Source organism: Hakea prostrata, chromosome 5 (assembly GCF_041222555.1).
Source record: "Hakea prostrata isolate BN-2017 chromosome 5, UWA_Hpros_2, whole genome shotgun sequence".
NCBI classification, from domain to species: domain Eukaryota; kingdom Viridiplantae; phylum Streptophyta; class Magnoliopsida; order Proteales; family Proteaceae; genus Hakea; species Hakea prostrata.
This window is the reverse complement of record NC_142604.1, coordinates 36,656,072-36,672,919: the sequence shown is the minus strand read 5'-3', so window position 1 is coordinate 36,672,919 and position 16,848 is coordinate 36,656,072. Positions and strand designations below refer to the sequence as shown.

At 38.8% G+C, this 16,848-nt stretch overlaps 2 protein-coding genes across 5 annotated transcripts in view; one reads left to right on the top strand and one right to left on the bottom strand.

The window, feature by feature from the left end:
* Positions 1–4,393: 4,393 nt before the first annotated feature.
* Positions 4,394–5,667, top strand: LOC149015893 (pathogenesis-related protein 5-like). Its single transcript, XM_089155537.1, has 3 exons — positions 4,394–4,927; positions 5,084–5,348; positions 5,459–5,667. The coding sequence occupies exons 1-3, from the start codon at positions 4,438–4,440 to the stop codon at positions 5,622–5,624; spliced, it is 921 nt and encodes a 306-aa protein (XP_089011663.1). The 5' UTR covers positions 4,394–4,437; the 3' UTR covers positions 5,625–5,667.
* A 2,596-nt stretch (positions 5,668–8,263) lies between these two features.
* The window catches only part of LOC149015892 (uncharacterized), a 30,140-nt gene continuing 21,555 nt past the window's right edge, over positions 8,264–16,848 (bottom strand). Inside the window, exon 5 of one of the 4 annotated variants that reach the window (XM_089156340.1) lies at positions 8,264–8,782. In XM_089156340.1, coding sequence (XP_089012466.1) covers positions 8,603–8,782 — 180 coding nt within the window. In that variant the 3' untranslated portion in view covers positions 8,264–8,602. The remainder of the gene's footprint in view (positions 8,783–16,848) is intronic. The other 3 variants (XM_089156339.1, XM_089156343.1, XM_089156342.1) reach the window with 3 other exon arrangements.

Below are 16,848 nucleotides of genomic sequence, written 5' to 3'. Positions count from 1 at the left end.
GTAACCAACCCGTGAGAGGACAGGAATCACATTGTGGGGGCCATTTATTGGTAGGGTTGCATATGGATAGACTTGGGCTCATGGGCACTCAAGACCGGTAACCAACCCGTGAGGGGACGTGAGAGCTTCCCGTTTACCATATGTGGATGACCAATGGGGTTGATGAGTCCGTAGTCAGGGACTATGAGGACTCTAGTGTGAAGGATACCGGAAAGGATCGTCAGGGACGAGGAATGGACGTATCTGGATCTGACTTGATGTAACTAAGTAAAAGACTTGCATTTGGCTAGGCTTTACCCTGACATGCGCCAGTACTTAGACCAATGGTGATGTGAGAGAGCGGTGACCTATACCCCCAGCCATGGAATGTCCCGAGGGATGCCGGACCCATTACCAACTAATGATGAGTGATTGAGACTTTCCTAAAGAAGTACGGTGCTATGACTTAAAGCTTGTCTGCCAATAGAGACCAGCATATATAGAGTTAGATTCATACATTCATGGTTTGTTTCATACCATATTGCATTTATGTTTGTTCTGAAATCCTGCCATTTATGTTATTATGGATTTAACTGCCTTACTGAGTTTCTTTGAAACTCATTCCTTTATTGTACAATGTTTGTTAGACTATTCTACGGGTTCTGAATATCATGACGGCTCGTACGAAGAAGCGCAAGGAGAAGAGGCATATCTCCAGGAAGGTGATTGCGGTTACAACAATTACACTGAAGATCCCGCGAGTGGTTATGCTCCGTACGATGCTTAGTCCGACCATAGAGTGGAAGCGCCCTTGTGCCATTTATGAGATTTATACTTATAGGGATGTTGTCTATAAAGTTGAGAACAATTTAGTTACCTATTGTACCTGCTATTGGGATTAGATTCTATCTTGCTTATTCTCTTTTAGAACTACTTTTCCGCTAGTTGTAGAGTGGGATTTCGCCTCACTTTACTTATCTGATTTAGACACTCTAATTATATCTAGTACTCTGATTTATATATGATTCATTCTTTCCTTATTTGGATCTATGGTTTATCTTCCGCACTTTTATTATTATTGTTCATGATTATGTTATTGTTTATGTGGGAGGTTGATTACTCGATACCTGATCTTCGGGCTGTGGATCACACTCTCGGGTATGTCAGATAGGGTACCGGCTGGGAGGATGTGACAGGGACACTGGCATCAACACTCATGGATTCCAATCCAGCCATCAAGTCTTCAACAGAAAAAGGCCCAAAGATGACTTCTTGCCTTACTTCGGGTCACTGGACCTACAAATAACAAAGTTTCCGGATTAGGGTCAGGGCTGGGTTTCACAACACGCCTCCCTGAATCGCTATGATCAGGTTCTTGTGGTAATACCACTCATCTAGTTAGCACACGAAGTGCTTGACTCACCTCCAAAAGTTGAATCTTTATCTTATTCAATTGATCTTGGAATGTCTCCAGAGGATCATACCCTCCTTGACCACCATCTACTTCAAGAGGTGGTAAACTTCCTTGGGGAATATCTGGATTGTTTTCTCCAGGAATTTGAACACCAGTATCACGTTGTGCAACTGCTGTTGCTGCAGCTGCTGCCGATCTAGTCACCATGGCTTTCTAAGTCTTTCCCACAGGCGGCGCCAAATGATAGCGTCCAAAATCTGCTCAGCCCTTAGATCTCCTTGGAATGACCTGCAAAATGAAAGCGCCAGATGTGGCCCGACCGCTGGGGTTGGGAGTCCACCTCCTAAGGCTAAGTCAGTCGATGAACTTAATCACAAACGGCTATGCTAGACGCACAAAGCTAAGGAATGAAATAGCTGGCAAATGATCTAGATCGTAAGCATATGAGAGTTTACGTCCACCAGTGTGTGAATGGATCTGGTCCCCCCTTACCTCGTAGGTAAGTAAGGTTTATATAGAGTGTACCTTCGAATCTTCTTCGTTGGATGCATTTGAGCCTTCTTCGGATAGTCGTTGGATTCTAACAGTTAGATCCGTTGAGCGATAGACTTCTACTAGTTTGAACTAGTAGAGGACTCCTGATATAACCTCAAGGTTATCCGATGATTATCCCTTCAATAGCAATAAGTGACAGCCGCCAAGTTGAGTCTGCCATCATCAGGGTAATTAACCTAATCCATTAGTCGGATTAGGGCGTGTTTGTGGCTGATTTAGTTTTCTTCCTCAGCAAGCTATCTCCTAGACCCGGCTCGCTCGGAAGCGAGCCGATTCCCTCCATCTCGACCGGGGTCGAGGGTCAAACTGAGTATGAACCTGGTTCGATCATATTTCCTCCATATCAATCAGAAAAAACCTAAGCTGAGAAATATTGAGCAGCAAAGTGAAAGAGAAACTCACCAAACCCGACAATTTTTGAAGAAAATGAGTCATCAAGGTCTAACCTCCGATTAGGGTATGGGAGAATCATCGATTCCTGAAGAATCAAACTCGAGAAGGCTAATCTCCAGCTAGAGCTTGCAAAATAGGAGATTAGTGTAGGGTACAGTCAATGGTTTTTTTTTGTAATTTTGTAAATTTATAAAATATAAAACCCTTGAATGTAAAATAAGAAAAATATATTTACTACTAAACCCCTGCCATTTTTATTGACACCTTCCATTCGTATTCTATACACGTGACAAATGTTGACTGTTGGCAAGTAGGCTGCAGCCGCTATAGCAAATTAAATTTCCTAGTGGCACGATATTATGTGAACAACTTTTGTGTAAAACTACCATGTTCTTATCTTCTTCTTTTTTAATGGGTGATTTTATATATTAAGAATGGGGGTATTACATAATAAGCGTGGCTACACTCGGATTCACATCCTTTATAATTCCCTTCCCTACAATTCCCTGGAATTCCCATCTAGGATTGTGCCACGTGGCATTAAGTAATCCTACGGTCACCCAATTCAAACTAAATCTGATTTTTATTTAAACCCACCCATATTTTCCTCTCTCCTCTCTCTTCCTTAAATTTAGAAAAATCCCTGAATCTTTGCAATCTTCTCGTCTCTCACTCTCCCTTCTATGCTCATGGCTCTCACCACTCTCTTCACAAAATTCAGAAAAAAAGCCCTGGATTTGCAACAGTTTTCTCTCCTCCATGCTCACGGCTTGTCCTCTATCTCCTTACAAAATTTAGAATACCTTGGAATTGCAGCGAGGATAGAGGTTGAATTGGAGATTAATTTAAATGAGGCGACAAATAGCTTTGCAATTAGTCATACAAATGAGGTTTTCATTTACATATCATCTGTTGTTGATGATAAAAACAATAAACTTACATCTACAGAGCAGAACTTGGAGATCTGTATTTTTTTTTTTTTCCTCTTTTTGGCCAACACTTGGAGATCTTTACAAAGAGGCAGAGAAAGCATCTAAGCTCCCGGTGATCTCAAGAGTATCAAATCAAAAAATCCTTCCATGGATGGTTTCCTCAGCAGGGGCAAAACGTTGCTTTGACACGGTATCACTCAGCCACAAGTTATCGCTGAGGAGAGAGAATCGCTGCAAATTCAGGGCTTTTTTCTAATTTCATGAAAAGAGATGAGAGAGCCATAGAGTCGAGAGAGTGAGAGACGCGAAGATCGCAGAGATTCAAGGATTTTTATAAATAATTCCTAAATTTCAGGAAGAGAGAGGAGAGAGGAAAATATGGTTGGGTTTAAATATAAATCAAATTTAGTTTGAATTGAGTGACCGTCGGAATTACAGGGAATTGTAGGGAAGGGAATTATAGAGAATATGAATCCGCCTACACCCCCACCTTGAGGGGATTCGAATTCTGATCTCTTACTTGGAGTTGATGGTTTTATACCAACTGGGCACCCTTGGGGTTCTATTTTGTTCTCCTTGTGGAGAAGTGATGTAGTGGCTTCAGTCTTGATGTGAGATTGGACAATAATCTTTTATAACCATTTGATTGGATATGTTGATTTGTGGGTCTGCCACTTGTCATAATCCAAAGCTCACCACAGATGGGTCCCAAACAGTTGGGCCTCATGGAACCATGGCTTTTGTATAGGAACCTTGTATCGTTTCAATCAGGGTCTCCCCGAAGTTGGTCCTCAACTACTCACAGGACAATTCTTCTGATCCTATGAGGAATCATACAATGTGGAAATATCTCTCTTCAGAGTTCAACCTCTTCCCAGCAAAATAAACAAAAGAAAGGTATCACTTCTCAGTGAGGCCACCCAAATTTAGAAACAATACTAAACCCCAACTCTTCGACTACGGCTGAGAGAGATCTGAAATTAAGTAACGTGACCCTTGGTTCCATTCTCTGCACACAATTCCTTATGTCTCATATGAAATTTCCTTTTCCTTGGCAATATTTAGCAATCGTTCCTACCTGTGGATCTTTCCTTCAATTCCTCCAACCCGAACTCTTGAAACCCGATCGTCAAGAGGCTCACAAGGATCCCTGTAGCGTCGGCAATGTCATCAACCCTGAAGAGCCTGAAAACCATTGAGCTCATCTTCATTTTCTTATCTTTTGTCCATGGCTCATTTTCTAGCTCATTCATCATATCAAATAACTGCCCACATACAATCTGGCCTGGTACACTAGCTGGTTCTGGGACTCCACAGCTTCCGACGACCGGATTCGAATTAGAGTCTGGCAGGAGTGTAGAGATTCCAGCATATCCTGGGTGGTCTGGTCGCATCTGGGCAAGAACTGGTTGCAGTTTCGATGTCTCAGGGAATGGAACATGCCAAACGGGGGATTGTGGAGGAAGGCTGGAATGTGATGGTAATGGTGCTGAACCACCCGCCTCACTCTTTGAGATCACTCTTGGGAATGGCAATGACAAAGATTTCTATGATGTTAGCTTGGTCGATGGTTACAATCTGCAACTTGTCGTCATTCCAAATAGTGTCTACGGCATGTGTAATGCAACGGGTTGTGCTACAGATCTCAATTTGGGTAATGGTTGATGTTGCTTCTACCCTTATTAAAAATTTAACATCGAGGAGTTCCAATGGTGGTTCATTGTAGATATTCCAGTAGCCATAAATTTGATGCAGTTTCACATTTTAGAGAGCTGCATATGATGAACTAATCAGTGAAATCTCGAACCAGGTTGCCCAAAAGAGCTGCAGGTTGTAGATAGAACTGAGACAGCAGGTGTGGTTGGATGTAAGAGTGCTTGTGAGGCATTTGGGCTTGATCAGTACTGCTGCAGTGGAGAGTATGCCAATCCAACTACTTGCAAGCCATCCTTCTACTCAACAATCTTCAAGCAAGCTTGCCCGAGGGCCTATAGCTACGCATTCGACGATGGCACAAGCACTTTCACATGCAAGGCCTACCAGTATGCCATCACTTTCTGCCCTGATCTCAGTGGGTAGGATCACTGTTTCTGTTTCTTGCTAGTTCCATAATTCTGATACAAGCATTTTTCTAAAGTCCTATTGATGTTCATCTAATCTTCATTTTCTTGCTGCTCATGTGCAGGGTAACAAGGTCTAATGGTATATCTACACCCCCACCTGTATTTCAAGAGAAAACACCTCCTTCCTATCAAAGTGGTACTGGGAAAATTGTGGGATTGGCACCATCTTCAAATGTTCTCTCTGTTCCAATGTCGATCCTTTTCCTTCTCGTCCTTCACTACTTTTAAGCCATCTGAACTAAGCTCCTTGTTGCTGAAGATTTCTGAAACAGATGTTCATGATAGCTTTGATGGCATACTGAACAAGTGAGGAAGCACGTCGAAGATTCAAAGCTCTAGGAGATGGAGATATGAAATCTAATAGTTTATGAGCTTCGGAAATCGTAAGATATCATTTAAGGTTAAGCAAGGTAAAAGCTGATGAGGGATCATTAGCTGGTACATTGAGAGACTAAAATTCTATAGAATGTACTCAATTCATGGCACTATTCTTTGAATTATTATTTTCTCTGAGCCCTAAAATGCTATCAGATCACATGTAACATGTTAATTTATCATCAATGATTCAAATCAATAAATCCATTATATGTTGGGTTTCCTGTAGTGATCATCGTCATTCAATGCTTGGGTGTAGAGATACTTAAAAACTTGCTAGGCAAACATACCTTGGCACATTTATACCGGCAAGATTTGTAACTAGGATGGAATGACGAAAGTCGTTACAAGCAATCATTAATTTGGCCTGGAGAAAAATGGATGTGGGAAGTTATCTAACAGGGAATGGAGAGAAGATTCATAGTTGAGATTGGCTTCTTTTGTGGAACCCTCACACTTTAAACCCTCTGTTTTCCAAGGTTTTCAAGTTTGAGGTGTTAGTCATGCTTCAAGAATCTTTTCATACAAGCAAAGGAATCATTGCACATCTGTTATGTGAGTGTTCTCCCATTTCATCTAGTTAGCTTTCGTGTATTCTTTCAACGTTGGGTTGCAATAACCTTCATCTATTCTTGATATGAGCTTGCGGCGAAAGAAGATGGACTGAACAGTGGCATCAAAGTGTGATTGATTGGTCTGATTCTTATTCCTTTTACTTCTTTGGACAGGACAGAACAAAAGAAGGTTTAATGGTGTGAATCAGAAAGTGTTCTATGAGATACATCTTTAGTGTCTTCATTTTTTCTCATCAATTCATGATTTTGTTCTAGGAGGAAGATTGAACTTCAGCTTCAAACTCAAGGGCATCAAAATATGTTGAAGATCTTCTAGGCCTACACATGAGATTTAGAGTAGGTAATCTTTTCCATGATGAGTATACCTAGGTTGTTTCCCCTACATTAAATTCTTGGGTATTGACAGACTTTGGTTCCGAATTCGCAGCTCAAATTTCGGTTTCAAATCACACAAAGATCATGTTTTTTTTTCCAAATGGATTGAAGAATGTGATTCTGTGATAATGTTGTTGCTTTTATTGGGTGAATTAAATTTTTTGAGTCATTGACTTGCACGTCGGAGAGTACTCCCTGGAGCCTGTCCTGACCCTCTTCTGGTTTCTCCTATGGGGTCGGTCGGCAGAAAGTATGATGGAAGGTTAGAGCAAGAAGCTATCAAGCTTGCTAGCGAGCAAGCAAGAAGGAGGAAGATAGAGCGCACTATTGCTTGCTTCCCCTCCCCCGGCCATCAGTTCTCTTGTTGTCTACCTTTTGTAGTTGATCATGCCAAGGGGCAAGTTTTTGGCTGGAAGAGTACTCAGACTGTTTTGAAAGGATTCACCTAGTGCCTTAGCAACCAAATTCTAGAACATTTAGTAAAACCAAGCTTGAAAATCATATACATCTGGAACTTTAAACGACTCCAAATAGAAAGTCACAACACAAATTCCATCATTCGAAAGAACGGAAAAATGATCCTGAAAGAATTAAATGATTGTTGATTGATTGAAAACCCTAATGGAGGAGCCATCATCGTTGTAGTTGAAGCCTTAACTGCTTTTTTCCACTCGACACAAGATCTCTTCATCCATAAGATAGAAGAAAGGATAGGAAACAACTGAGAAGAGACAGAACTGAAGGAGAGATACTAAGGGATCATATCCAAGAGAGGAGAGACCCTTCATAGAGTATTAAAGACTTGTCTCCAGTAGGTACATTTGAATTTCGTCAATGGAGGACTAGCACAAAAGAGACGTTACCAAGAACGCTTGGGTTCCACTATTTGAATTCTGTTCCAAGATTTTTTAGCAAAGAGGAAGAATTTCTAATAACCTCCTTGATTGACTATCAAAATCGACTGTTTACCGATCAATCCCAAGGGAAGGACCAACATGAATTAAACCAAAAAATTTACTTGAAGCAATCAAGTACAAACAGAACTTAACTAAACCCTAAAGATGCATTGCCTAGATGTAAAACGGATACAACCTGATAATAAGAAATCGAATCCAAACCATAACAAAACTGTTACTTCAAATCAAAATCAAGTCGAAACCAAAAAAATCCCTAATGCTTTGCAAAATTGAGGTGAACAAAATGAACCTTGACCCAACCAAACCGAATCTGGACTATCAACCTGTGGTTAGGCCTCCTCCCTCCTTGGCCTTGCCGCTTGAATAAAATCATCATTTACCAAAAAAGAAAACAAAAAGTGACCAATAGCTAAAAATAGCAGTGGCCACTTAAGGGAAATATGAGTTTGATATGTTCCACTCCTTGGTTGGTGGATCCTTGTCCTCCCTCCTTGGCCTTGCCGCTTGAATGAAATCATCATTTACCAAACAAAAACAAAAAGTGACCAATAGCTAAAAATAGCAGTGGCCACTAAATGGAAATATGAGTTTGATCAAACCAATCATCGGAAGCGTTTCAGATGTATCTATACTCTTTCCCATTTTGTTCAATCTGCTCAATCACAAGCGAAAAAAATATAAAATCTGACAGTGATTTGTGACCACGGAAAATGGTGAAATTGTTGCATTATCAGGTCCAAATCCGAAATTGTCGATTTTATTCACCAACCCTCTTTATTGATGAGGCAAAGTTACATACATAAAGTGACCATGATCGACCATTCCAGAAAACATGCATACATATGTACAAGCATTTTCAATAGCCAAACAGTCCTGTAAAACTTTAAGAACCTGTACATGATCACCAAAGTAGCAATTAGCTTAGCAATTAGTTCCAGAGACAATAGATGGCTGTAAAACAGTATCACGCCATTGTCGAGATGCTTTGCGTCCTCCTGGTGTGATCTTTAACATTACCAAAATCATCAAGGCGAATAGCAGGAGTAGAGTTCTGGGAATTCCTCTGCTCACGAAATTGCGCATCCTGAATGAGAGGGTTGCTAGCACGAACAGGAGGGGAGACAGAATAGCAAGGTGGTGAAGCCTGCAACCCACAACAGGAAAATGAAATCACAAAGAAGAAAGGAAGTTTAACCCAGCAACTAGTCCTCAAAATTGACTAACCAACACCAGTTTTGACATCAAGAAACAAAACAATAAAGATTCCATTCATATACTATTAGATCTAAAACAAGAAACCAAATTATCTGACATCTAATAAAATAGGAGGTCACCTTCTACAAAACTCATACACAAATTTCATATTGCACCAATAAACAAACCTAAATCAAACAAAAGAATGTCTAAAGGACCCTCTGGATTGGATGAAGGTCAAGTTCTAGTCCCTGTCAAAACTGAAAACTAAGAACCACCATGTGTTTGGGCATTTACCTTGTAATAGCAAGCCATTGAAATTTCAGATTTTCCATTTTTCTTTTCTATTTTGAACATAGATGGAATCTAGGTATTTGGGATCATTGAGGCCCCAAGGTTTAGCATGTCAAAAGTATTACCTATTGTTTTCAGCCTTCCCTCATGACAGACATTGAGGCTTGAAACTTGAAACTACATAAGAAATTAATGCTAAATAGCTTATCCACCACCCTACAAAGTGAGAAATCGAGACTTGAAATTTCGCAACTATTTACTTCACCACCCCACAACGCGAGTCCAGATTGAAATTACAACAATACAGTAGAAGATAAATGACCTATGAGTTAATGTGACTGTCCACCAAAACCAAGCTGACCATGTGGTACATTCCTGGGTTATCTTTTCTCCAACATTTGACTTGTGTTTGAGTATGCTCTTGTCAGGGGTTTGGTAGTGCTGTGTTGTGTTGTGTTGTGTGTGCGTGTGAGAGAGAGAGAAAGTCCTACAACCTGTTCACACACACCACCACCACCCCACCCCCTCAAAAAAAAATAATAAATAAATAAACAAATAAATAAATAAATAATAGATATATAGTACATGTACAGGGGACTTCTATTCCATTTATAAAATATATGATCTTTGCAGGAGAAAAGAAGGTACACCTGTACGCATGGTTTGAGATCTCAGTCTTGACAAGGATCTCGGTCGCTCAAAAAACCGAGATCTCAACCAAGATGTGATAAAAATCCCCGCTCAACTTGACCCAACTCAAGGGCCCATCTTGATAGGTATTAGGGCTCAATCTTCAGCTGGAATTTTGGTACTTAGCCTATTTTAGGACTTCTAAACACAATGGTGGCCTTGTATTTGTGAAAGAACAAGTGTATATATGAGTTCCAACTCGACCTTAACTTTGAAACCAATATGTTGAAGGAGTGAACATGTAGACTTGTAAAACATGACTTGCACAACTATTACTTGATATAAATGAAAACATAAAGGTTTAAAGTCATATACATCAAACATGTTCAGTTGTTCCCAATTTCACATTACAATGCCGATGTACTTATAAGTTACACCACGAGAGTACGAGAGAAAAATCAAATGACTAAGCAACTCCTCCAACTTCCGGTCCACTAGCACCACCTCCATTAGTGTAGCACTTTGGTTTTCGAAAAAAATGAAGTTTGGGAAGAACATTCACCTCAATTCAAGGGTGGCTTCAAAATCAATAGATCTTGTCGTAGATGAGCTAAACAACTTCTTGATGAAGCCTAGGTAGAGATTTAACCAACTTTTAGGCAAAAAAAGTTGGCCAAAATACAAAAACCAGCAAAGAAGGAAGGAGCGTCGACATAGATCGAGATCAAGATATCTCAACTCGTCTCAATCAAGATGGGTTATTTATAAACACTAGATTGAGCCAAGATCTTGCGATATCCAAGATCTTGGCCCAGATATTGTATTTTTTCAATATCGACTCAACTCGCACGTACACCTCTTCTTGAGGTCTCAAGAAAAGGAGATCTCGAACTACGCCTGTAAATGTAACATGAAAGCAATTAGGGTGAATATACCTTTTTTTCATTTAATAATTGGGCCCTAAGGAGAGTTGAACTCATGACCTAGGGTGAATATACTTTGCTCATGTCTAACATCATCCCAACCCTCCATCAAGAACAGGTCATATTAACAATCATCATTAATCAAGCAGCAAAAGTCAAATTTTTATTATAAACACGTAGTACTTGAAACACCCATATTGGTATAAACTGAAAAAAAAAAAATAATAATAATAATAATAATAATAATAAGGGTGAAGCCAAAAGCACTTGTACGTAGTACAGGTAAACAGGTAACAAAACATGAAATTAAGAGGGGCCAACTTGTCACCTGTAAGTAATACGAGTGACAAAATATAAAGTTTAAGAGGGACAGAATCATCACCTGCGATCAGCACTCCCTCCATCCTTCATTTAGAACACAGATTAAACAAAATGGAATAGTAAGATTTCTGAGAGTGCTTCTTATGTGGCCAAAGTGATTCTGTGATCTACACCCCACCCACCCCTTGTTTCGTCTTATGTGATTCCCACCCTTTGTCACGACTCTGATTTTCACGTTCTATCCATGCTCCAGTCTCCTTTGATCTTTTTTCTTACAAAGGGCGGGCTCTCCGACATCCCTCTTTAAATGCAACCGGAAAAAAAGGAGGAAAAAAAAAGACCTGTTGAAGTAATGGGCTGTTTTATTGTTCACATGAACAGTAACATGAATAATATTATGCCTTGATGCTTGCTTCCTTTTTCAGATATGCTACTCTACTTTTTATTTCTAGTGTAGGAATCTTGCTACACAAGTTTTGGGAGTTGTATAAAGTATAGTTTCTATTTTCTGCTAGTTACTAATTTCAAAACTTTCCTTTTTCTGTATTTCCTATTTTGGACAGATTTATAGGAGTTAGAATACTAGAAAATTCTGTCCATAAATTGTACTCTTTATTTCTTTTTTAGAGGACAAGTTTCTTGTCACTCAAGTTGTATGCTAACACTTGAATTCTATAAATAAAGGAAGCTTGCAATTCTAGTTTTACTTTAGCTAGAATCGCAGGCTTCTTTTGTGGTTCTCTCTTCTCTCTTTTCTTCCTTCTTCTCTCTTTTCTTTTCTCAAGTTCAAACATTGTTTTGGTTGTTTAAAGCTTAATTTCTAACATGGCATCAGAGCTTTTTGAATCAAAACAATATTGTTCTCAGTGTTTTCTTTTGAAGTTCCCTTTTTTCTTCTTTTTCTTTTTGTTTTTCTTTTTTTTTTTTTTCAGATTTCCTTGGTGTGCAGCCTCCTAATGCTGTGTCTAATGTATTGTTTGATCAGGTTTTTCATATGAACTACTCTTCCTACTTATTACCTTACCTTTACACATTCCAGAACGGATTAAATCCAGATTTGCTTCCTACCTGCATTATCTTTTTTTTTCTGCATCCTGAAATCCTCTTCCCTTTGTTCAGACCTAAGTTTGCAGGAATTTTTTTACATTCTACTTCAAGTTCTGGAATGCTGATTCGAGTGATACCTACATCAGTTTAATGTCTTCAATTACAAGTGACTCAACCATGACTACGGCTGAATCTAAAGGACCTCAAGGAGATCATGTCAATGTTCAAATTACTTCCATCAAACTGAAAGGAAGTTCTCCAGAAAAAAGTTCTAAAGGAGAAAATTCAGCCTTTACTACCTTTCGTGGAAGGGGATATGGTCGTGGAGGAATTAGTAGATCTTTTGGAGATCATGGTATTCAATCCTTTGACAAGACATCATGGTTATGTACTTACTGTAGTAAAACATGACACTTAATAGAAGCCTGTCGGGCCAAACATGGAAAGCCAGAGTGGGCAAAGCAACTTGTCAATCAATACCGTTTCCGATGGTGGTACTGATACTGTAGCAAACAACAATAGTGGTTATGTATCTTCTTCAAGAGACTTGTCTAAAACTCTAAGAGATGATATTAGCCAAATCTTTTGCTGATTGCAAAATATTAAGACTAGCGCTTCCACTCCACTGGTACTTTTGTGGCAACACTTTTTCATACAGGTAACACAGCACTTCTCACTTCTACTCCTACCCCTTAGATCATTGACTCAAGGGCCTCCTCTCACATGATTGGTAAGTCGTCACTTTTTCACTCTTTTTCTAAATCTACAACTAATACTCCGTTGTCATAGCTAATGGGACTTTCACACCTATTCTAGGCTCTGGAAGTGTTTCTCCTACAATTTCTCTTACTTTGTCATATGTCCTTCATGTTGCAAACTTTCTGTTTAATTTATTATTTGTTGGTCAGTTAACTAAAGCATTAAACTGCTTTGCGACCTTTACTCCCACTTATGTTTTCAAAGACCTTCACGCGAGGAAGACGATTGGTGGAGGGTGTGAAAGGAACAAACTTTACTATCTCAACCATGTTGCCCTTGTTGCGGCTCTCTCTGACGATGGTGTAGATGCTCTCCAATGGCACTGTTGTTTAGGTCATCTGTCTTTAGTTAAATTAAAGCTTTTATTTCTTTATTTTAACTCAGTGTCTACATTAAATTGTGAAGCGTGTGAGTTAGGGAAGCATCATTGTGCCACCTATCCTCCACGCTCGGTCCCTCGTAGTGAGTCTTTGTTTTCTCTAGTTCATTCCGATATTTGGGGTCCTTGTAAAGTTAGTAATATACATAGTTTTCAATATTATGTCACTTTTGTGGATGATTTATCTCGTCTTACATGGTTGTAACTTTTAAAGGATTGAACAGAATTCTTAACTACATTTAAAAATTTTATTCATGAAATTCGGACTCAATTTTCTCTTCCTATTAAAAGTTTTTGGTCTGATAATGCTTTAAAATATATACAACATGATATATCTACCCTTTGTGATTCCCTTGGAATGATTTATCAAACCAGTTGCTAAACACAAAAATTATCACCTTTTGGAGGCTGCGCGAGTTCTTCTGATTCAGATGAATGTTCCCAAAAATTATTGGTGTGATGCCGTTTTGACTGCTTGTCATTTAATTAACCGAATGCCTATGACTTTACCTTCTGAAAAATCTCTTTTTTTAGTTGTTTTTCCAAATGGAGAACCGTTTTTAGTTTCACCCAATATTTTTGGTTGTGTTTGTTTTGTTCATATACCACATCCTTTAGATAAACATTCCCCCTATTCTGTCAAATGTATTTTTCTTGGGTACTCACGTACTCAAAAAGGTTTTCGTTGTTATGATCTTGTTCATTAAACAATTTGTTAGTGCGGACGTGACCTTTTTTGAAGATACACCTTATTACCCTAGTCCATCTATATCTATTCAAAATCATATTTTAGATGTTGTTCCCCCTATTCCTTCCATTCCTTTTATGGTTCCTTTCACTTGCAGTGTCCCTCTACAGGTTTACCAACAGAGACGTAAGTTGATAGTACTACTCCTCCTGTAAATACTAGCGACTCTGCCCTAGTGAAGACTGAAGTGGTTCTACAGATGTTCCCACTTCATCCTCTCCACCAGCGGATTCTTCTAGTGGAGATCCTACGCCGACTTCAGATGACTTACCAATTGCTTTGAGGAAAGGTACTCGTACTTGTACTTTACGCTCTGACATTGCTTACCTTGTTTCCAATTTTGTATCTATTTCTCATCTACCTCCTCACGTTTGTTGCCTTTCACTTTCTTTATCTGCTATTCATATTCCAACCCTTCATACCTAGGCCCTTAAAGACCGTGGCTGGAAGGCTGCCATGGATGTAGAAATGGATGCTTTACAATCTCGTAATACATGGTCCTTGGTAGACCTACCTCCTGGAAAAGACATGGTCTGCTATCGATGAGTGTATACTATTAAGTATCATTCTAACAGTATCGTTGAAAGGTTAAAGGACTGCTTAGTGGCTAAGGGCTATACTTAAACATATGGATATGACTATTTAAAAACTTTTTCTCCTATGGCTAGACTTAATTTTGTTCGTATTTTGATTTTTTTAGCTGTAAATTATGATTGACCTCTATTTCAACTTGACATAAAAAATAAAAAAATGCTTTCTTATATGGTGATCTTCGTGAAGAAGTTTATATGGAGAAACCTCCAAGGTATGTTGCTCAGGAGACAGGAGGAGGACAGTATTTGTGTTTGCAAACTTCATAAAGTCATTTATGGCCTTAAACAGTCGCCACGAGCTTGGTTTAAGAAATTTAGCAAGACTCGGAGTCCTTTGAATTTGTACAAGTGTTATTATGATCGCTCTATCTTTCTTAGACTACAAAGTGGTTGTGTTATCATTTTGGCAGTTTATGTTGATCATATTATTCTTTCAGGCAATAACGTTGAAGCCATTCATATAGTCAAGGCACACCTACAGAAGTGTTTCCAAACCAAAGACTTGGGTGATCAACAGCATTTCTTAGGGATTGAAGTAGTCTACAATAAACAAAGAGTTAGATTGTAACAAAGAAAATATGTTTTAGATCTTTTGACTGAGACTGGCATGCTTGCTTCCAAGCTTAGCAAAATTCTCATGGACCCTCAATTAAAGTTAGGACGAGATGATCGTAATTTGTTGGATAATGTCCATCTTTATAGGAGTCTTATTGGGAAACATTTTATCTTAATGTTACTCGTCATGATATTTCTTATTATATTGGTATGTTGAATCAGTTTATGCAATCTCCTCGGAAAGCTCAAGGAAAGCTCATTTGGATGCAACAATGCAAGTTCTTCAATATCTCAAGAGTGTGCCAAGGAAAAGGCTCATCTATCGACCATATCAAAGTATGGACTTGGTCGCCTTTTCTGATGTGGATTGGGCTGAATCCGTCACTAATCGCCGGTTTACTATAGGTTATTGTACCTTCCTTGGTAGAAATCTTGTGACTTGGAGGAGTAAGAAGCAATCCACTATTGCCCAGTCTAGTGCTAAAGCTGATTATAGGGCCATGGCCCACACTATTGTTGAATTAATGTGGCTTCATTCCTTATTAGAAGAGATGGGATTCACAACTTCTGCTCCTATGAAAATGTTTTATGACAATCAGGTTGCCACTTACATTGCTAGTAATCCAATGTTCCATGAGAAGTCGAAGCATATAGAGGTTGACTGTCATTTTGTGTGTGACACAATCAAGAAAAAACTTATAGAAACTTCCTTTGTTAGCTCTCTACTGACCAGCTTGCTGATCTCTTCACTAAAGCTTTATTTCGACCCAATTTCCAGTCTATTTGTTGCAAGCTGGGCATAGGAGATTTGTATGCTCCAGCTTGAAGGGAAGTGTTAAAGTAATGTGTTGTTTTACTGTTCACATGAACAGTATTATGCCTTGATGCTTGCTTCCTTTTTTGGATATGCTACTCTACTTTCTATTTCTAGTGTAGGAATCTTGTTACACAAGTTTTGAGAGTTTCTATAAAGTATAGTTTCTAATTTTTGCTAGTTACTAATTTCATAACTTTCCATTTTCTGTACTTTCTATTTTGGATAGATTTTAGGAGTTAGAATACTAAAAAGTATGTCCATAAGTAATACTCTTTATTTCTTTTTTAGAAGAAAAGTTTCTTTTCTCTCAAGTTATATGCTAAGCACTTTAATTCTATAAATAAAGGAAGCTTGCAATTCTAGTTTTACTTTAGCTAGAATCGCAGGCTTCTTTTGTGGTTCTCTCTTCTCACTTTTCTTCCTTCTTCTTCTCTCTTTTCTTTTCTCAAGTTCAAACATTGTTTTGGTTGTTTAAAGCTTAATTCCTAACAAGACCTTTAGTAGTTAGCCGACTACTACTTTACTACTTTGAATTCATAGTAGAAGAACAAAAAAAGATGGCTCTTTGCGAGTCTATAGACCAGTTTTAACGGTTGGTCCCTCAGAAGAAACTGTCATACATATTTTATATATTGAGGTTGACACCCGCCATTGGACCCCTCCTATAGATTCGCTCATCCCAAATTGTTGTAGAAAAACTGATGTTGCATGTTTTTGTAAGAATTATTTAAAATTCATGGTAAGAAATGCAAGGAACAGTTGATGCAGATTCATCACCTACTTGGGTATATTTTCCTTAGGATAAGCCTAAGGTCAGGTTGGGTTTCACTAGTTACGAGCCTTTGATCCCATGGGTTTCGAACTGTAATACGTTCATGGGCCCCAGAGATATGAGGTCCAAGTACCAAAATAGAACAACTTTATTTTAAGCCAGGGTAATTAAGTCTTTT